Consider the following 23,196-nt stretch of genomic DNA (forward strand, 5'->3'; position numbering starts at 1 on the left):
ACAGCCCATTAGGTTTCGCTAGCCAATTAGTTTATGACACATTCCTGGTATTTTCAGTAATCTCCATTTTCACTGGAAGCAAATTTCTACTTTTGTTTACACTTCTAAACACTGTGTGGAAGAGGCTGGAATGACTTATGGGCAGACTACTCCTCGCAGTACACATCTATTATTATTTTGACTCAAGTCCCAGCTTTAGCAGGATATTAAAGGCCCAGCCTAAATTTAGGTAGATGCTTTGAGGCCACTAACATGCAGTCTCCTCTTGCTGTTCTTTAAAATTAGATATATAAAAAGCCATTTGTGTATCTTGTAAAGCAGTGAAACAGCAACAAACGCTACTCAAATCAGAGGAATAGCACTATCTGAGGCTCTCTCTGGGTTTGGATGTACCATCCAGGAAAATCCACCTTTTGTTTCTCAGAACTAAGATACAGGCACAAGCTTGTGGGGGAAGGAGGCAGATTTGCAATGGAACAGCAGAAGCTGGCTGTGCACAGTGCTGACTGGCTGGTGCCCGTGCAGTAATGAACCCCCCCCCCAACTTTGAAACTCTATCAAAATTGGCCATTGTTTTTAAAAAGAGTCTTCAGGCGTTTTTAGAGGATGTTCAGAAAAATGAGCTCATTCTGAACCAGCCCATTAGTACTTTTAATTACACACTTCAGCATACTCTTACAAATTCATAGAAAACACAGGTGCCTGTTTTCCAGCAATATCATTCCTGTATTGTCAGTTGTCTGCCTGACTGATAGGCAAAATTCTAACCATACATTTGCCAGTAATAAATTGTAGCAAACCCAGGGAAGGAGCAAACCAATAATCTTTTCAGTTGTCGTTTTGTGATGATGCAACAGGTATTTTCCCCCAGTAACGACATAATTCACCCAGTAATTTATTCCTGAGAATCCAAGGTGTTGTTTTAAAATTACTCATTTTTAGCACGATATCACCAACAGTAGTGCAGTTATTTCCCGTGTGAACAGACACAGTGCTATGGTCTCACCTCCATTGGATGGAGTGGTTTTTGATAGGGTTGATGACCCCAGCTGCCTCCGTTACCTGGCTAGCAACACTATGCAACCCCACCTTTCTTCATTATCTCTCCAAAGTTATATTGGTCCCTAATTAACAACTTAAGATGGCTACATACAAGCCTCCCGGTTTGTTCGTTTCTTACTCTCTCTTTAAAAATAAAAATGAATGAATATACACACTGCTTTCCCCCCCTAGCACTGGTGAGGTATACTATTCATGAGGGGCTGGTCACGACTCGTTTCCTGGAAAAGCAGCAGCAATAACACTTGCAAATTTTGCAGGGAAAGTAATGAGTGCAAGTTTCCCCAGCAGCTGCCAGTGAAAGGACAGGTGGAAGATTTTGCAGGGGAAAGTTTCTCCAGCACCCAAAACCTGGCAGGAGCTCTAGTTAAAAGGCAAAGGCTTTTTCTTGAAATATATATGTTCTCAAAATATATATTGCAAATTTCAATGCTGGTGTGCACACTTGTAGCCTTTTTTTATTATTTTGGAGGGGGGAGTGCCTCCCTTTCCCCAGGGTAGCAGCAATGACCGCAGCAACTTTTTACAGGGAAAGGGGTGGACAGGTGATGTCCCGTCAGTAGGAGGAGGAAGCACAGGAGGCTATCCTTACATCGGGGATTAATCAGCTCTTAATAGGGATAATACTAATAGAATGTTAGCATAAATAAACAAGCAAACCTTTTTGTTGGTGCCTCGAAGGACCTTGGAAGACCATGGATTAATTTAATTGTGGTACCACGTCTTACAAAATATCACAGGGCAGTGACCCATATCCATCAACTGCTTCTGACATACCTTCTTGCCCCGGCTTTCCATGACCTATAAGACTGGATCTGATCTTACCTGTTTTCCTGTTTTCATAATACAGTCATACCTTGGCTCCCAAATACCCTGGAACTCGGACGTTTTGGCTCCCGAACGCTGCAAACCCGGAAGTGATTGTTCCAGTTTGCGAACATTGTTTTGGAACCCGAATGTCCGACGGGGCTTCTGATTGGCTGCAGGAGCTTCCTGCAGCCAATCAGAAGCTGTGATTTGGTTTTTGAACGTTTTAGAAGTCGAACGGACTTCTGGAATGGATTTCATTCGACTTCCAAGGTATGACTGTACTGTTTTACAGGTTTTTTTAAAAAAAGTTCTATCTCTGCTTTATATGCATTTCTGTATACTGCTTAGAGATTTTAAAATATTAATCTGGTTAGAAAGGATTTTGATTAACTTATTGATCGATTGAAATGAATTAACTAATGAATTAATTGAAATATTCAATTTCTTTTCTTAGGTAGTCAAAGATATAAAAAATAAGCCCAGGATGTAATACATCATCCTGCTGTATGACAGAGGATATATGCCATCTAATTCCATTTGGCACCCTGGTTCTTTCTACTTCCTCACCTCTGCAACCAACTCTTTAATTAGAAATGCTGAGTCATGCTGGAGTTTACTTGAAAGGAGCTGTTTGCTAAATGCTTGCTTCTAAATATGGACTGAGGTGAACGAAGTTAACCTGAAATGTCCAAAGTGGGGAGGGCAAGCAGGTGCTGAGATGGAAGACAGGAGGAACTTGATGCGTCACAAAAAGGAAGCCATGACTTAGCCAGGTGGGAGCAGCTAATCCCATGCAAGAAGCCTCCAATAAGAAAAGAAGCGCCTACCCTATTATACTGGTTGTATTTGGTGTGAGATGTAGGAGGGACACTGTGGGACACTGTGAAGGACGTCAGCAAGCTTATCCTCCCCGCCCAAACCCATTTTTTTCCAGGTGCACTTCTTGCTAGACCAAAATACATATACAGCATCAACAGGCATACATATTTTGTTTGCTGTAATGTTCAAGCAAGAAGTCCAAAGAGAAGGCAGGGGGTTGGGGTGGGACCGACGATTAAACTGAACCATTATTCATAAAAATAGGAATGCTCTGTCACTGAATGCATTTCTGCACACTTTACCACCACGCTGAATATTAAAGTATGAGGAGTGATTTGCTCTGCCGAAAGTGATTAATTTCTTTAAAATGCGAAGGTCACACTAATTGACATGACCTGTGTAATTAAGCAGTCTCTGTTTACACACGGAAAGCTCGACTGCTGTGAGGCTGGGCTTGCCTGACAGAATGTCTTTACGAGTCAAGAGATCAACAACCCCTCTTATGTCCTACCTAGTCACCTACACAAGCTCCTGATTGCTCTTCTGACAGAACATGCAAGAGCATTACCATATGAAAATCAGCTCACATCTTGGGGGAGTTGCAAACTGGCAGCACGTAGGTAAGCACAAACTGTTGCTTTGACAGACTGCGGTCCTGGCTGTTCACGCTAGATTGCCCTGTTTGCGAGAGCATGTCTGACTGGAGGATATTCTTACAGAATAACCGATGTTTAATAAATACGAGGCAACAGTGGCAGAGACGGAAGGGAAACAGATGGAAGGCCCTTAAGAATGCTGTGTAGAAATCTGCAAATTCCATGTGGAAATAGCAGAAATTATATGGCCTGGAAAACAAAAGCTAGTCAAACAAAACTGTTCCGCTTCCAGGTAACATGACATTAACTGTGAGGGAAATACAAACTTGCGGTCATAAATATGGCCTTCACTTTATTTATTTATTGCACATTCCTCCAAGGAGCTCAGGAAAGTGTAGGATCTTACCCAATCTGAAGTAAGTTAGTCTAGCCCTAAATATTCGAGTCTGCACTGAAGTTCAACACTGCGTCCACTACAAAAACTGCTGGACCACCAAGTCTTCTCCTCAATGCTCCTACTCTAAGCATGCAGCAGTGCAGGGTGAGTCAGAAGATGCTGCTTATCAGGCAGTAACATAGACCACCCTGGGGCTTTGCTGGAGCAATTATCTTATCAGTCGCTCCCTGCTCCAGGTGGTTCCACCTGCTGGTCCTTTGGGGCTCTTGTGGAAGACCCAACAATTCTCCCTCATCCTGGAGCCAGTCCCCATGCCAGAAGTTGGGAACTCTGGAACAGGTCAGAAATGCCCAACTACTGCAAAAACTTAACTTCTCATTTACCCTCAAACTCCTGAGTATGTCCAGCTATTGGAACCAGAGTGTGCCCAACACTATTTGCTTTACTTGTTTTTGTTTTTGCAAACTGCCTTGAAATCATTGATATAAGGTGGCATATAAAGGTTTTAAATAAATAAACAGAAAAATATGCAGAGGGTAAAGCATGTTGTGCAGATGCCTGATTATCGTCTTCCAAAGAAACTACTCTATTCTGAACTTAAAAATGGAAAGTGTAAAACTGGTGGTCAACAAAAGAGGTTGAAAGACTGTCTCAAGGCAATTTTTAAAAAATGGAGTATAAACACCAACAACTGGGAAACACTTGCCTGCGAGTGCTCCAATTGGAGAACAGGTTTTACCAAAGGTGTCATGTGCTCTGAAGACACTAGAATTCAGAATGCAAAGTAGAAACGTGCTAAGAGGAAGGCACGCTTGGCAATCCACACCGTGTTCAATTCCCACCCAGAAACCAATGTCGCCACTGTGGAAGGACTTGTGGGTCCAGAATTGGCCCCCACAGTCACTTACGGACTCATTGTTAAAACCGTGTTTATGGAAGAAAATCTTACTTGGCTATGAGTGATCACCAAGGAAGAAGGACTACTCTATCCAACCTATGGGCAGTTAGGAAATGACCTATGAATAGTTTCCTAATGACTCTCTTTCATATTACAGAAATTGAATATGGGTAAAAGCTTAGCAAAGATTTTGTTCCAACCATACGCTGTAAGAGTTCTATCAAGCATTTTTTCCAACTTAGCTTCAAATTAAGTCCAGAGTGGTAATTAACGGAACAATTGACAATAAATTTTGGATAATAGTCCTTTAAGAATTTCATGGTTATTTACTAGCTTTTCAAAGTCAGTTAAAGCAGTTCTGAATGTTCCATCTTTTACTCCATGTTTAAGTAATCTCTAAACTGAAAATATTGAAACAATTGGGCTTTTTTTCGCTATTTACATTTTTCTTAATTATATGGCACACTGATAGTCAAAAAGTGCATAATTAACAGGGCTGTCCTATGCATGTTTACGCAAAAGTGAGACCCACTGTGTTCAGTGAGGCTTTCTACTTGTGTGTTTCGAATTATAAACCTTATGTACGCCCCATTTAACTATGTGAGATGTACTTTTGAGTAGGTATGCATAGGGTGCTTATTAGCCTAATAATTCCATTATCTCATATGGAAGATCTAAATATTAAAAATAAGGGAAATCAACACAAATACACAAACACTTATGGCTTAAAATAATCCTAGCCAGTGCTTTTTTCTTTTAAAAAATGTTTAGGGGTACTCTCATTTTCCTACTTATATTGAAATACTGCCCCTCAATGAGGCCAAACTTAGATTCACAAAATGTTTAGGGGTATGCATACCCCTGCGTCCCCCCAGAAAAAAGAACTGATTCTAGCCTACTCCTGCATTTCTAACGCTGAAGGTATAAAATCCACATCTTGCTACTATCTAGTTCTCTGTTTTAATGTAGCATATTTCCCATATATTTTATGACCTAGCAGTATAGAAATACTTTATAAATAAATTATACCATAAAGGTTGCCCATCAAAAACCACATTTTTTTGTATTTAAGTGATTTATTGTTTTTGATCTTGCGGTGTTACAGTAATAATAATAATAAATTGTGCCAGGCTGTTCCACCACTGTCATTTGGCCAAAAAAAAAAAGTTTTTATAGAAGTATGGCCAACTTTATGGACAATTGATATAAAAGATATGAGCAGTTTACTGCAGCAGAAGAGGCTTGTGTCTCTTCTGGTGGGGAAACCTACATATGGGCAGATTAGGGTACTTTTGTTTGTTTCAGAATTGTTTGTGAACTTCACCTTGTACATTTAGAACAATACCTCCAGTCCATACCTGTTTGGGGAGGTGAAAACATCAGCACACAGTGTGATAGGAGGATCATAACAAAATGGATTATTATTAAGGTCTTTTCTGTTGTTCCCCCTTATCACTCTGTCTTCTTTGCCTTATATGGTGTGACACTGTGAGATAGGATAGGCTACCAATCCCAAGAGGGGACGCGGGTGGCGCTGTGGTCTAAACCATTGAGCCTAGGGCTTGCCGATCAGAAGGTCGGTGGTTCGAATCCCCGCAACGGGGTGAGCTCCCGTTGCTCGGTCCCAGTTCCTGCCAACCTAGCAGTTCAAAAGCATGTCAAAGTGCAAGTAGATAAATAGGTACCGCTCCGGCAGTAAATGGCATTTCCGTGCGCTGCTCTGGTTCACCAGAAACGGCTTAGTCATGCTGGCCACATGTCTGCGGACAAATGCCAGCTCCCTCAGCCTATAGAGCGAGATGAGCGTGCAACACCAGAGTTGTCCATGACTGGACCTAACAGTCAAGGGTACCTTTACCTTTACTTTACCAATCCCAAAAGGCAAAGCTTAAATAACGTTTGTCGCTATGATAAAATGGGCACAAGATATTGGTCATAACATTATGTTTGCTGACTGGGAACAGCTGTGGACCACCGGTACTAAATTTACGGCATGTAATGCCTTAAGAGAAAACATTATGAAAATGATGTATAGGTGGTACATGACCCCAGTCAAGCTTGCAAAAATTTATCATCTGCCCAATAACAAATGTTGGAAATGTAATGAGACTGAAGGTACTTTTTATCACCTTTGGTGGACCTGCCCGAGGATAAAAGCTTTTTGGGAAATGATCTATAATGAAATTAAGAAGGTTCTCAAATGGACCTTCCCTAAAAAACCTGAGGCTTTTCTCCTGGGCATCGTCGGCCAATTGGTGAGAAGGAAGGACAGGACGTTTTTTATGTATGCGACCACAGCAGCAAGGATTCTTCTAGCAAAGTATTGGAAGACACAACAACTACCCACACTGGAAGAATGGCAGACGAAGGTGATTGACTACATGGGACTGGCGGAGATGACTGGCAGAATCCGTGACCAGGGGAAAGAGACAGTGGAAGAAGATTGGAAGAAATTCAAAGTATATCTTAGAACTTGTTGTAAAATTCAGGAATGTTAAAATGTCAAGGGGTTGGGAAACAGAGAATTGCAGCTGTAATTAACAATATTAGAAGAACTTAAAAGAAATTGAATTGAATAATTAGTTGACTGAGGAGTTGCTGAAGAAATATAAAACAAGGATGCAGAAAAGGGGAGGTATGGGGAAGTCCGGAAAGTAAGGTCTATGAAAAAATGGTTATGAAATTATACATGTTTATATGTTTGTATGTCTGTGTATTGTGTATTGTTTTGTTTTTTTTTATTTTGTGTTTGGAAAATTAATAAAAAATTATTTAAAAAAAAAAAATTAAATAACGTTTGTCTTATCAAGCTAAACAGATTCCACTAGCAGCCATGTAGGCATTCTACAGTAGCTCAGTAATAGAGCAATCCAAATCCTGGCCACCAAGGGGTGGAGAGCATCTGTGGATCCAGCATTGTGTCCAAAACCCTCTCTCCCAGCTGGCCTGGGCAGAAGATGAGGGTGATTCTTTTACACTTTTTTTTTTTTGGCTGTACCAAATTCAGACCAGCACAACGCGGGGGATTAGTAGGGGATTGGATCTTGTGGATCCAAAGCCTCTGGCGCACCACACTGCCCCATTTGGGGGGGGGGGGGGGCTTACTACTGGCTTCTATCGGTGGGAGAACTGGCAGTTGCAAATATCCACAAATTACGGTGAAACTGGGTACTCCACAACAGCAGAGGCTGCCTCACTTCTCCTCATCTCCACCAATAGAAGCCAGTAGGGAACAACATCTCCCTCCCATCCTAAACCATCCAATACCCCATCAACATGCAAAGGAATGGTGCTAGTGTTGAAGGCAGAATTGTACTGGGCCACTAAGAGGCAGTTTTATCAAGCAGCTAGTGTGTTCACATTGGTAGGTCACAGCTTGCACAGACTTGAGAGAACGAATAAAATACTATTTTTTTTTTCAATTTGGGTTTTAGAACTAGAAAGAGGCAACATTTGTTTAGCTTGTTGATTTACGGAATTAAAATCAGTTGAGAACTAGCATCTGTATTCCTTCAGGTAATTTTACAGTCCAGAGTTTCCCAGCCTGTGGGCTGTGACCTGCAAGTGGGGTGCAATTCCTGTGGAAGTGGCCTTATTACTAAACACAAATTAATTATCGCTTGTAATCCTTCACTGGTATGATGTTACAACTCTTACAGCTTTTTGTTTCATTGGCACATTATGATGCTATGTTCACACTTGTAACCAAATGTCAGAAAGGCTAGTCTTGTATTCCCATAAACAAAACTGTGAATACTGTCAGTACCATAAATATTTCAATGAATTCCACGTTAATATGGGTGCTAAGTAAATGGTTATAAAATAGGCAAACTTACACTTCAGGGGAACAAAACAGACAGCTGCCAATGACCTAAGGTCCAAAATTCATATGACAATATTTCAGTGGGTTACCATATCAAGCAAATTTGGATTTCTGAGCCACCGTACCAAAAAGGCTGGGAACCACTGCTAAAATCTAGCATCATCTTCCAACTTACCTAGTGACTTTCATGACTTATCATGTATTAAATTGTGTTGTTGTTTTTAATGGTAATTCTCTGTTGTCATTGGCTGCATCCCCATGGCAGTTTATTCTGCTTTCACGACTGCCAAGCTCCACATTATATTTGAGCTTTCACACAATGTAAAAGTCACTTATGGAACAATAGTGGAATATGGAGCAGGTTTAGGGCTCCTTCCTGTTTTACTTGTTTCCAGAAAAACGCCTGTTTGCAAATAATATGAAAACGAGTGCTAAACGAGCTATATTCCACTATAGTTCCGAAAGTGGCTTTAACATTGTATGAAATTTTTTAAAAGGTGGAAATTAACTGTTAGGGATAGAACTGCCGTGCGAATGCAGTCATTGTTAATACCTGGGGCGTCAAACCCTTGCAAATTGCTCCCATGTCTTGTGGGAAGGGGTTAAAAATATTTGAAAGCCAAAGAACAATAATAGGGGAATGTTCAGATCAGGGCCAACTCACTTGCGAGGCAAGCACCTCGACCAGCAGAGGTCCATGAGGTGTGGCACCACAGCCAGCGGAGGGGAGCCAGTTTCCAGAAAGATATGATCTCACTTCTGCTCACTTCTCTGGCGGCTTTGGACCACTGCCACCACTTCTCTGGTGACGGCACAGGCGCCTCCACCCCTGTAGCCATCAGAGAAGCAGCTGCCTCGCAACCGGGGGGGGGGGGGGGACCTGGGCCGGATTTAGGTTTGATGAGGCCCTAAACTACTGAAGGTAATGGGGCCCTTTATATGTCCAGCTGTCCTTTGTCAACAACAAATTGTTGCTGTTTTTTGTGTTGAATATATGCTACATGGTAATTTATGGACGTAATATGTATCTAAAGCCATTTGCAATGCAGAATGTAGGCACCCTATATATAGAAATGAGCAAACCAGTGATATTTTAGGGAGCAGGCTAGCAGGCGAGGCCCATTACTTACATCATAGGAGCCTACACAACACAAAACACTGCTGCTGTATGAAGGTTATATTTTATTTGTTTTTTATCTTATATTTTGGAAATGTACATACTGGGGGTTTTCTCCTTTAATTTTGTTGGGGGCCCCCAGAGAGTGGGGCCCTAAGTTATAGCTTGTTTAGCTTATACATAAATCCGGCATTGGGGGGGGGGGGGGACCAGGAAGTGGCATCTTGCCATTTGGCCTCAGGTGCTGAAAGGGGAAGGGGCCAACCCTAGTTTAGATTTGTTGTTTTCGAGCTGGCATTCTGACACTTCTGAGCCCAGAGCAAAGCCTGGTGGCTTACAAAAGGCAAATCCTCGCCATTTCCCCCCATATTCCAACTCTTATTTATTTTTTATAATTTATATCGCACCTTTCCCCATTGAAAGGGTGAACCAAAGCGACTCACCGAAAATACATCAAAAGACAATGCCAAGAACAATGATAAAATGCAAAACGTAACTTTCCGAAAGAACTATGTAATCATTTTACATAGGTTGACAATCTTCCCAGCCCACATCATTTAAACATTATTTATCTTAAGGGTGACACTGACCTGAAATCTTCGCATGTCTCGAGGGTTTCCTGCATTTTTTAGGCAGTTCTGGTTACATTTAAGAAAAAATTTCAAGAAGAACCTGTTGGAAAAGGGATATCATGTTGAGTATACCAGTTGTTGACAAGTTGCCCCAATACACCCCTTGCTCACCCAGCAAACAATTTATATAAAATTGTCTGTCCACATGTACCACATGGAGAAAGACTGTCTTCTCACAGTTCTAACACACCAGACCAATGAGCCAAAAAAATAGGCATAAACTTAACACAAAATTATTCCGCCAAAAAAGCAAAGTCATTATCCGTCTTCTAAAACATGCCGCTTGAAACTTTCATCACACAACAAGGGTACAGAGGAGAAAATGAAGCCGCCATTTCCATGGAGTCTGACGGCTGGCAGTCACAACTGCAGAATTCCGGAAATGATCATATTTCCCTACTACTTGAAACAGTTATGCATTTGGGGACGACAAATTGGCATATTTTTCACTGTCACAATTCTGGCTCCCACATACTATAATTTACAGAATTCCAAAATGTGTTTATGATGAAAAACATTCGTGCATGTAATACTGTACAGGGAGTGCGTGTGATTTCAGCTAAGGCGTTAAACACTAAATGTTCTCTCAAGGTAAGCTTGCAGCTTCATTGCTTCTCTCACCTGTGGCCCTGCATCTTGGGTTGCAAAACTGCTGCTTCTACCATCATTATGCATTTTACTTAATAGAAAAATGGCCCTAGTAATGATACTAGTGTTGTTAGTATTATTCAATCGTAATATCCTTTCAGTGCATTTTAAAAGTATGAGGAATATGGAGATGAGATGGCAGTCACTGGCAATAACAATGAAAGATGTCAACTTCCAGGCTTCAACAACTCCTAAGCACTAAATCCTAAACCCCCAACTCCTATCAGAATTTCTGCCTCCCATTTTGTCTCCTTACTAGTTATCCTGGCTTTATAAACTGTTTTCCTCCCCTCTGTGGTATGAAGAAGTTGCTGTTGTTCTTGGTTTACTTGTTTTTTCTTGTCGTATGTCTTAGGGGAGATGTTCTCACCCCTGCACTGAAACTATCTGAAAACAGACTGGTAGGCAGCTGCAACACACCTGCACAAGTGGGGGGTGGACACACAAAAGTCAGAAAGTACTGTCACTAGAACAATAGCTGTGCTGATCTGTTGTATTTCTTCTTCTTTTTTAAAGCCTCTGTATATTTGACAGTAACCTCATCAAACCCAGTAGGCTTCACTTCTGGGGACACATGCAAAAATTGGGTATTCTAATATGTGGTAGCCATTGTGAAAATTGAAGCCGGTGACCTTTATTTATTTTAGTTATTCCAGTATACTGCTGTCTCTGGCTCTGCCTATAGTCATCACTAGCTCCACCCACTCTCACCCTGCCATGACCTGTGATGGAATGAGCCCACAGCAGAAACAAGATTGTTCACTCACCCTACCTCCATACTACAGAAATGAATGGAAATTAATACACAACAGGAAAACATACTTAAATAAATGGGGGAGATACCATTATATAGATGCAGTTGGGTGGTCTTTGATGCCTTAAATAGGCGTTCTTACTATGGACGCTTGTCAAACAAAAGAAAAAATGTGCTAGCTAGGATGAAGTCCTCTTTCACTAAATTTGCCAGCAATTAGAGCGGTCAACTTATTAAAGGTTGTAGTCAATCAGCAGCCTTGCATTTAACTGATAAATCAATTGATTCACCATTTAAAAAATATTACAGTATCTCAGTACAGGTTACATTCTAAGGGTCATTACTGAAGTTTTTCCCAAACTAGCAGAAAATTATAAAGCATATCAAAAATATTTCAACAGATCTACTAAGTGTTGCTTGTTTGTATTTATTGTTGTTGTTGTTGTTTTACACACACACACACACACACACACACACACACACAGTGGTACCTCCGGTTGCGGGTGGGATCCGTTCCGGAGCTCCGGCTGGATCCCGAGGTTTCCACAACTGGAGGGACCGCTTCTGCGCATGCACAAGTGTCGAAACACTTCTGGGTTTGCGGCTTTCGCAACCCAATGTTTATGTTACCGAGGGTAACGTAAGCTGAGGTGCTACTGTATACTGTATATATATCGCTATATAAAAAGTACCGAAGTGGTTTACAACAATATCTATATACAGTACAAACCATATACATATTTCAAATCAGAGGCCATCAACAAACTTTGATGGTTACTTTATACAGCAATACAATGCTTTGCTCACAGAGCACTCTTTTCAACGTTGTACATCATGCTGCTTTAAAAGCTAAACTTTAATCTGTAATTAATTCTAACAAAAGAATACAACATGTTGCATAATTCAGTTTATATTTTTGTCTGGGGAGGGAAAGGGATGCTACTAATATGTATTAAAAAGGTGATTCGGTGAGCTCCAGCCACAAACATTCATGGGTAATTATAAATACCAGCATGAACACAAATATCCCTTTCCTATTACTCCCATGAAACATCCTTTTGGCCGAGGCCTATAGAATAACACAGAGGGAGAAGCTAGCTGCCACTCAAAGCAAAGAGAAGGGGGGACCCCACATACTTTCCTACACTACCTGCCTCAAGTGGGAGGCCCCTCATCTACTTAGTGCCATCTGTAGGGATGAAGCGGTGCCCTAGGAACAACTAAGCCAAACGTATATGGCCTATAGAGGATCAGCTCAAGGGCTGGGGAAATGAGAGAGACACTTGATTTTGTATGGAGACATGCTTGTTCTGTAATAGAAACTCACTACCCTGGGTATGGCTCCCTCCATAGCTCAGTGGAAACTAGCTGTAGCCTGTCTTACCTATGTAGCAGCTCTTAGCTGCTCTGCTGAGTTGTTCACAAATAAGTACAGCTTCCGAAGATCTCCTGACACTCCTGCTGCTTCCTGGTATTAGGACAAACCTGTTGCAAGGTTTCTTCCCAAACCCACAGGATGCCACAGATTTGCCCAACAACTTCAGTGTCCTAACTCCTTCCCATAAACAAATGAGAAATACCCTAAAGACTCTGGTGCTAATAATGCACACCTCCAATCAGTCTGTAAATTGCTGTCAGCTGAATCCAATTTCTGATTACAGCTTGGGTGTTGATTAATACACAGTTAGGCAAATTACCTACACCCAGAAAGGAAAAGTGAAGAAGAAATTTAGCTTTGCTTACAGAAATAGCAGTACACAGAAGGCTTAAATGCAGGATACTTTGAGTTCCTCACTATGCGCAAATCAGCAGAGCAGTCTCATGTCCCTGGCACAGCTTGCCAAGAAACAATGCTGTGTTTTATAAAGCAAAGAGATAGAAACCGGACGAAAAAATATTTCCCTGTTTTTCACCATTAGAGATTGAGGAACAGCTGGCCACAGATTATGGGCTACTTTCTTAATGGGGGGGGGGGGCGGGGGAACACCTCAACTTAAAAAAATTAACCAGGAGGAGGTCTCGACCAAAACACAACCATAAATACATGAAATTCTAGCATAACTAGGGAAGACCATGAAATATTTGGGGTAGTTGTTAAATCTTCACATATGGGTTTATTAGTTTAATGATGATAATATAGCCATACATGTAAATGTGTCTACTCCAGATTGTGTGTTATAAACACATGCAAAGAAGCCCCAGCATAGATGAAAGGAGGGCTGGAAGGGCTCTGTTTGTTTACACTAAATTAAAGACAGACATAAGTTACTGCATTGTCCCGTCAAGTGCAGCCTGATATCCAATATCAGTAAACTGGCACTAGCTGGTGTTTGCAGACCGGGGGGGGGGGGCAGGGGGGAGGGAGAGAAGGGCTTTCTAAGCCTCTAATGGCCAGCTGTGACTTTGAATGTGCAGAAAGAACTGTCAGCACAAATAATGGCATCTCAAATCCAGACAACTGCTTGCCACCAAGAGGTGGTTTGTATTTGTGCCAAAATGGATTCTGAGAGGCCAGCAAAGAGGACTTTAATTCTACCAAAGAAAAATGAAATGCGGCCGGGGCTGGGGGGGGGGGGAGAGAAGTTCGGGATCTTACATTTTGTGGATGAGCACTCGATGGCTCTCCTGTCAGCAGCTCATCGTTTAGCTCGCCAGCTATGAAGGGCATGGACATTAAATCCCTCTTGCCCTAAGCTGGCCCTGCCGCGTGGAATGCTGGCAGAATCCTGAGCTCGGTCTCCTGCCTGCTGAAATGAAAAGCCTGGCCATCTGTTGGGAGGCAAAGATTTCCCTGTCAACTGATGCCTGCTCAGAGCCTCCGACAGGCCCTTATGTGGCAAAGTCTCTCAGAAGCCCTTATTCTTTGGGGAAAAGTTTGCTTTGCCCCAGAGGCTTGCTGGAGAATTCTTCGCAGTTTTCCAGAATGTAGGAGCCAAGCAGCTGACCAGTTTGGCCTGCCCTTCCCTAAAGGAATAGATTACCAAGAAGGGGAGGTGGATGTAATAGTTAAAAATATCTTTACTCACAGTCAAGTGTGTGCTTTCAACAAGCTCCGCAAATGGAGGAAAAGATTGATCATGTTAGCTAGTACAAGGCATGCATGGATGTTAGGGGCAAACGTGTTGGCTAATTGGCCAAGGAGGCTATTTGCAAAAAAATAAATTTAAAAAATGGATACCATTTCATTTCATTTTGCAAAATTCCAGGCTTCTTCTGCTTTACAAAAAAAAAAAAAAAAAACTACTGCAAGTAGTTTGACTAGAAAAGTGGTATTAAATAAAACAAGTGAAAAGCAACATCTCCAGCATAGGCTGTATGTGTGGAAACAGACTAGATTTAGAGAGAGTGTGGACTGGAGAACAGGAATTGGTATAGTTCATAGAACAGATGTGTCTGCTTATCTGTCTTTCCCTTGGCCAGTGCTATTTCTCTAGAAAAAGAGGTGCTGGAACACACCATGAACACCTCCCTCGCTCTCTTAGAAGGGCAATGGCGCCCACCTGAGAGGTGCCAGAACTGAGTTCTGGCTGAAAAAGGCCCCACCCTTTGCTAATTACAAATAGATAAATTTTTTACTTGTGTGGTAGAGGCTGGGGATAATCGTTAATAGCAATTGTGGCAGGGATGCCTGATGAATTTGTTCTCTGAAAATTCTGAGAACATACCTGCTCCCACTCCTCCAGGAACCCCTTTTCCCCATCGCAGATCTACAATTCCCTGAGTTCCGTAGGAAGAGGGATTGATAGTTAAACCACACTGTAGCTCTGTGAGAGGGAATGGGAGACACCTAGCAACTCTCAGCACACTTAACTACATTTCTCGGGATTCTTTGTGGGAAGCCATGAGTGCTTAAAGTGATATGATACACCTTTCAATGTATAATGCAGATGGGGCCTAAAGAATGGCTCAGAACTTCTTTTATCTATTGGCTTTCACACTTCCCATGTACTCTAATGTAGTTTTTGGCTCAAAGACAATATAGCAGAATATGCTTTTATATGCATATTAGAGGAGGAAAATACTTTACGTATTTAAATGTGAATTTTCTTGCACTTTTATTTTTACAATCAGTTTGGGAAAAGGATAAAAAAATTTAACAAACTTGATTAAAATTTTATTTAGGGGGCAGAGGATGGGTTTTTGCATATGGGTTAGGTGCCTGTTTAATTTTAGAGCAATTCTGGAAAAGGCTTGCAAATGGACCTGAACATCTCTGATTTATTCCTTTTTAAAAAAAATTCCAAACAACAAAAACAGAGTTTTATCCCTCTTGTAACACTTTTTTGTTGTTGTTGTTGTTGTTGTTGTTGTTGTTGTTGTTGAATGGACAAATCATATCTTCAATGAAATTTTCAACTACAGGTGGATGCAGAATGTGAATCTCAGAATTGTAAACTAACACACTATTCTAAAGTGAAAATTACACTGATGTATAACAGAATAAAGTAATTAGCAGGCGTGTGTATTGGGTCTGGACAGATTCCGAAACCTAAAATGAATCAGGCAGCTTCAGAGAGATCTGGGACTCTTCCTAGGTAAAACGGTGTTTTCCTGAGGAAAAGTGAATCAGGCTGCTCCTGAAAACCCTGGAACCACATCAGATTCAGACTGTTTGTCTCTTTAAAACGGTTATTCCCAGGCTCTCTATTTCCAATCAAGGATAACTTCACCAAGGCTTTCCTTTTTTATTTCCAATAAATGTGCTTCGTGATGGATGCTGAAGGAACCTTAATGTCAATTGAGCAGGAAGCAAACAAACAAAACCTCTCAGACTCTTTCATTCATCATAACTCCTTAGCTACTGTACCAATGCTTAAATGTTGCAGCTTTCTTATCTAGGGTACACTCTGAGACGTTTGTTGTTGTTATACAAATTCCCTCCAAAGTCATGGTGGAGGATAAACGAACTCTATCCGCCCACCCAAAAAAAGCTGTTGTTCAAAAACTTCTGTCATTTTCCCTCTGATTTTCCCCCAATATTATTTAACCAGAGACACCTCGATCATATACGCCATTTTCATATAAATTCTACACACCCAAACCATAGACAGGTAAATGGATCTCTCCTTAAAGAAAGTCTCATTGCACACAAAAACCTGCATATATCTAACTAGAGTGTAGCAGTATTTATCTGCTAAAATTTGGCAGCATTCATCACCTCAGAAAGGGCTACCATGTCTACAAATTTCATCTTATTCTACCAAAAATATCAAAGTTAAAGGCAGTTTCCTTTTAAGAAAAAACACCTTAAAAATGTAAAGGCTACTTGCATAATATCCATTTACCTGGGAATAAGACCCATTGATTGTAGTAGGACTTCTGAGTATATATGTTTAAATGCATTGTAAATGGGAGTTACAGTTCTAATACAGCCATACCTTGGATCCCGAATGCCCTGGAACTCGGACGTTTTGGCTCCTGAATGCTGCAAACCTGGAAGTGATTGTTCCGGTTTGCAAAAAAATTTTGGAACCCGAACGTCTGAAGGGGCTTCCGCGGCTTCTGATCGGCTGCAGGAGCTTTCTGCAGCCAATCAGAAGCCGTGATTTGGTTTTTGAACGTTTTGGAAGTCGAACAGACTTCCGGAACGGATTCCATAGTAAGATTAGTTTCTGTCAGTGACATTTTTTCAAAAGGCTAGCAAAGTATTTCTGTATCATGTGCACAGGGAAGGAAGCCCAAACATTCTTCAACCTACTTCTAAACAAAGGCACCACATCGCCAGCACTTTTGTCTTTAAAGATGCCTCTGTTTATGAGTAGGGTGCTCAGGCTATTGTGTTCCTTCCATTTCTTTAATCATACAAAATACTAACATGTAAACCACATGCATCCAGAGGGTAAACAGCCACAGACAATGGTAACAGTGAAATACAAAATTCCCCAGGCAGAAAAGTAACATGTAAATAAACAATGGGTAGCGATTCAGAATTGCCTGCTGGGATCAGGACTCAGAAAACAGGATGAACTGGGAGGAGCAGGACTTTGTCCAGTTGTGAACTATAGTAGAAAACCAGCAGTTGTTTTCAGTCCTAGACTGAATATAATGTCCCCTAAACAAGTAGAAAGTGTATTTCCTTCACTAAACAGAGTTATTATTATCAGGGTGAAGGCCTTCCAATATGAAGGTGGTATTGCAGACTGGAAACTAGAAATTTTGCACTGGTGAGAAGAAACCAAACCAGTGGACCTTGAAAAGGTCTCAATACTCTATCCAGGAACTGGCCCCATCAAAGAGTAGGAAGCAGGGAATAGGTGAAGGCAGAAACTGGTCCTCCCAGAGGTTTTGGTCCTCCCAGTCTGGGGTGAGATATGGTAGCACTGTGTCCTACTCTGCTGAGAACAATCCCCTGTTTTGAAGACTGTCTGGTCCAAGTCCAGTTCAGAATTAAATAACTATAAGGGAGAGGCGGGTCTTTGAAATTCCCTGTTATAACTAATGCCTGGACAGAAGATTGAGCAGACTTGCAGATCACCTGGTTATAGTCTTGCCCAATGTGATGAGATGTATCACATTTTAAAGATATATACACCACACACACACGTTCAATTTTCCATCTATTTATATGAATTAGCATATACAAATATTATGTAAATCTGTGTCCTCCCCCGCCCCCGATGATACATTTTTTTCTTTTTTAGTGATGCAGAAGTGGCCACTCCAGGGGATACACCATTTGGTGTTATGCTTCAGACAGCAAAATGTCCTGAGCCAGCACTGATCATATCACAGATAATCAGTTTTGCTATACTCAGTCCTGGGAAGGATCCCATCAGAGTAATCCATTTCATCACAATCAGCTTCTCCTTGAAATGTGGCACAGCCCAGACAGGTATGTGGAATGCTGGGAATTCAGAATGTGCTGGAGCCAAGGAATGGCTCTTGCATCCTCCAACCTGGGCCACTGATAAGGCCATGGTCTTGTCACTGCTCTGATGCAGAACTCAAAGGGACTCAGAAATGAAGCAGGATTTCATTTGCCACTGCCACAATCTTTGGGAGGAAAGGGGAAGAGCTGGGAAGGCAAAACCTACATTCCTGGTACTGAAGAAAAGCACGTTTGTTCTAATACATTGGAGAAACTGTTTGAGAACGGTTCATCCATGCAAATATATGACAGCAGTAAGGTTGCCAGAGTCAGTGAAACATGTGGTGATTCTACAGTACAAGTGTCAACTGCATACTTAAACCCGTCTAGAATAAAAAGGAAGCTGCAAGCTACCTATTTCAAGTTTTATGAACATGTTAGTGAAGAAAGCGAGTCTGGATTCCGAGGAATTCTCTCGCAGAGGGTATGTGCCTGCAACCCTGGCTGCTTTGCATCTTTCTCACCCTAAAGGACTTCTGACTCTTTAAGGCCAGAAGAAGAAGAAAACAGCTTTGTGTATAACAACAGGGGTGTGCTGTGTTTTCAAGCAGAAAGCTGCATCTTACATTCCAGTTATGGGTTCAAACAGCCAAGATGGATGCTTCAAAGAGCACAGTGGCCAATGGGGAGCAGAAAGTAGGGAGGAAATCTCAGACAAAAGCAGCATGCAGTAAGCAACCATTCCCACAATTACTACTTGCAAGGGTGTCCTATGGCACATTCACTCTTTTCTAAGTTACGGGGGGGTGGGGAGCAGGAATTCAGAACAGCATATGAATGCCATCCGTGTAAAAACACGGTAGTATTGTCACTAGATCAACAGCACACGTAAGGTATCGTAACAAAAAGAACTAGGGACAATTACTTGATTCTGGGTAAATAAATGATCTGTTAGTTAGAGCTCTTAATGATAACTTCCATAAAAAGAGAATATGAACACAGTCTGGCCTGGGCTACAAAGCCTGAAACACCAATGGAGACAGCAATGACAGAAGCACCGGGTTAGAAACTGCACCATCTCTCCCCACCCCCTGCCGTCAGCAGTGTCAGTGACTCAAAGAGAAAACTCTCTGCCATTGAGCCAATGAATGGCTTGGACTTTTTCCTGACCTAACCCAGAAGCTGTAATGGGTAGCAGCTAAACCACAGCTGCATCCCTCTCAACAGTCCCACGTTAATCGGGATGTCCTGGAATTACAGAAGCCCTCCTGGCTTCCAATTGGACCCTGGGATGTCCCAAAAGATGTGCATCCCTCTTTCCCCCTGTAGCATATTGGGGGGCATGCTGCTGGAGATAGACATCCCTTGAAGTAGTCCCATGGGCATGAAATTTGCTCGTGGCACACCAAAGTTTTTATTGATAAGAAATACATTGGAAAACAAAAAAGAAACATCTGCTAGCAGTGCTTGATTTCCATGCAATGTTTTTGGCATTAGAATGCCAGCCTGTATTTCCTCCTCCCCATTTAATCCAGTTTTACTCTTATTGGGGGGGGGGGGAGATAGTTAAAAATGCCCTACTGACAATGATCCATTTGTGACATCACAGTGACACATTTCCAAATTCAGCTGCTGTCTGAAAGCTCCCTGGGCTGGGAGCACGGGGCACTGCTATGCAGCACTTTTCCACCATGAGATCTAAGAAGGTGGTTCTGTGAGATTGCTCTCCTTGCCTCTGGGAGATCTCTTGGGGATTCTGCAGGAATCTATCCTGTCTCCATTGCATGAAACTGCTGGAAGCATAATCCAAAATCTGAGCAAATTCTCATCACCCAGCCCTCTTTCTTGTTTCATCCGAACTAGGCCTAGCTGTTTCATTCAATAATGATTGCTCCCCTGGTGCTAAGACAACGCTTCAGCTATTTTCCTTATTATTATATGGTTTGCTATGTAATTTTGATTTTTACTTTCTAATACTGTTCTCCATTTACAGAACTCCTGAGTATGAATTGAATACTGGATTCTAAACCAAGAAAAAAAGAATGGTGAGGACATTATGGTGTTTTCCACTGATGCAGTGTATCCTGGCCATCAGATGTAGTGCTGAATTATTCAAGCTGAAGGCATCCAATGCATCTTTTTCATGTAGACTATGCATGTGTTTTATGTTCATTGATCATTGGTTAAAGTAATTTAGATCAATGCCCATTCTGAAAATAAATTCTACCAAGTACTCAAGGAATATAGTTGAAAACACAGCAACTTGAAATTCAAGCTACCTTTCATTTCCTTGTAAGCCCTCCCAGTATTACAACTATTTTATACTGGACCATTTTGCGTACAAGTGTGGGGTTATGTGATAGCCACTGGTTATCAAAGATCTACAGAAGGCTTACACATATTTATCAGCATGAAATTGAACATGAAAATCAAATACAGTAACAGGAAAAGCCACTTTTTTTACCCACAGGTTCACAGCTGGCTTGTGCATGTCTCTTAAATCAATAATCAGCATTAGCTATCCTTTGCGACACGCTCACAACAGGAAAACAATTCTTCAGAGCATAAGTTATGCATCACAATGCCTACAAAATGCTTGTTGACTTTAGCAGAACCAATTAGAGCTATCTCTGTCTTACAGCCCAATCCTATACATGTTTAGTGAGGTCAGTGAGATTTGGGCCTGGTTCAGACATAAAAATCTCAGCTGTGGTTATTCACCCAAGAACAGAACTTTCCCTCTGATCCTCAGTGGACCCAGCTTGTTTAAGCCAGTTTCACATTACCTCTGGACAAGAAAACTGTACTGGAATTTCAGTTTCCTAATCAGGAAGTGAAAGCAGGTTGCTAAGGAGGCATTAAATCACGGTTTCCCAGTTCTGATATAATTGGAAACTGTGGTTTAAACAAGACACGATCTCAGTGCTAACACCTGGCCTTGGATAATGGGAGAACGAGAAACAGAACAGACTAGGTTATTTTTATGAACTTTCTAACAAAGACTATGACTTGTTACAGTGAATATAAACGATATTTGTTTCAGTGCTGGAAACGGTTGGAAAGAACCCACCTAATCACTGAAGCAGAAGCTAGTCTTGCCCAGAGGCAGCCTTCAACTACTCACAGCTTGTTTCACCAAAGTTTTCAAGTTGCTTTTCTATAGGCCTCATCGTGCTCTGTGCACTGGAGCACAGCACATCAATTTTTTAAACTTTCAGCCACTCTTCTACCTTCTTCAGTTCCCTATTTTCAGAATTTACAACACTCCACAGAAATCCAGACCATTTCAGAGTTACATCGTCATTCTCTTCCAAGCAGACAACGTTCCCACAAAAATGCTTAGGTTTTTCAGAGGAATCTAAAGAGATCTCACACAACATGTTAATGTTGCGCACAAAGATAGAGCATTACCACAGAAGACACAACAAAATAAGTAAGGTAAGATTTATGCCCTGCTTTCCCCTAATTTGATCTTGCTTCCCAGGGTCTCATTTTACAATGATTCTCTCTCTCTCTCTCTCTCTCTCTCTCTCTCTCAAGGGCTAACCTTTTATTTCATGTGGCAGGCAGTGGGCTGGGACAGTAGAAAAGAAGGTAATTTTTCTTCCACTTGCAGAGCAATTCCAGTAGCCCTGTGTGTGACTAGAAATTATTTTAAGGGGTAGAGTAGTGGTGGAGGGAGAGACCTTTGGAACTGACTTTGGGGAGGAGCTGAGGGCTGCAGTGGGAAGGACTGGACAATTCTCTGAATCAGAGCCAAAATTTTGTTGTTTTTTTAATGCTGCTACACACTCCCAGGGTTTAGCAACAGGGCAGGATGGATGGATCAATAAATAAACAATGGGTGGTATCCAATGCCAGTCATACTCAAGAGTAAGCCCACTGAAATCCATGAAGTTAAGTCAATTATGTTTAAAGGACAGAGTACTCTATGATTCGATTGACCCTCACCCAAAATATTATGCAAAATATTGATTCATACACCGTACTTCTACAAATGGTAGCTTGTTCCCAGGCAGTCTTTTACTGGTTAGTTTTTTTGGCAGGAATGAGCACCAAAAACACATACATGTTGAGCAGATGGGACATAAGAAGAAGAAGAAGAAGAAGAAGACAACTACATAGGAGGGAGGCATTTTGCATAACCAAGGGGTGTAACTACCAACACTATGCACTTTAAACAAGTCCTAATCCAGAGGACTGAGACCCAGAACTAAGTACAATGTAGATTCATTGTTTAGTTCTACAGTGACACAGGGAGGCAAGTTGACTATGCTATCCCCATACACATGAGCAGTGCAAACATTCAAGCTGTGCTTTCCTCTTTCTTCATGGTTCATAGTCACTGTCTGCTATGTAGCAGCCAAGGAAGTATTGCTTTAGCAGAGATGGTGACAGGCCTCTCCAGAATTAGAGTACTTTATTATCACATTAGTATGGGGGAAAGACACATAATTAACGGAATTTATCCTCATTTATTCAGTAAAAGCACTAATATTCAATCAATCTGCCTCTGTTTAATTACTTTCCCTTACACTATTTTTTTTTCTTCCTTGACCCCTCAAGTAGTAGAGTACAGAAATGTGTGAAGTCTTCTTCTTTTTTAATTCCACTTAGGATGCTAGACGCTATTCATCGAAATAAGCGTTAAAAAACGGAACTGGGGTCTGTCACAGTTCACAAGCTGCCACAGAATTAGCAGCCATGCCAGTATTATACTTTTGCTAGAAGAAACGCTATTAAGTGATGGCATTTAACAGAATTACTGTTAATTGTAATATGACACTATTGTCCAAGCGCCTGTTATGGGGGGGGGGGGGGAGAGACTATTGTTC

At 41.5% G+C, this 23,196-nt stretch overlaps 1 protein-coding gene across 5 annotated transcripts in view; it reads right to left on the minus strand.

Annotated features, from left to right (window-relative positions):
* EBF1 (EBF transcription factor 1) overlaps window positions 1-23,196 on the minus strand; it is a 397,040-nt gene that overhangs the window by 138,301 nt on the left and 235,543 nt on the right. For all 5 annotated transcript variants that reach the window (XM_080989399.1, XM_080989395.1, XM_080989398.1 and 2 more), the window contains exon 7: window positions 10,110-10,191. In XM_080989399.1, the coding sequence (XP_080845525.1) occupies window positions 10,110-10,191 (82 nt within the window). The remainder of the gene's footprint in view (window positions 1-10,109; window positions 10,192-23,196) is intronic.

Source organism: Podarcis pityusensis (genome assembly GCF_964106645.2).
Source record: "Podarcis pityusensis genome assembly, chromosome: 2".
NCBI classification, from domain to species: Eukaryota; Metazoa; Chordata; class Lepidosauria; order Squamata; family Lacertidae; genus Podarcis; species Podarcis pityusensis.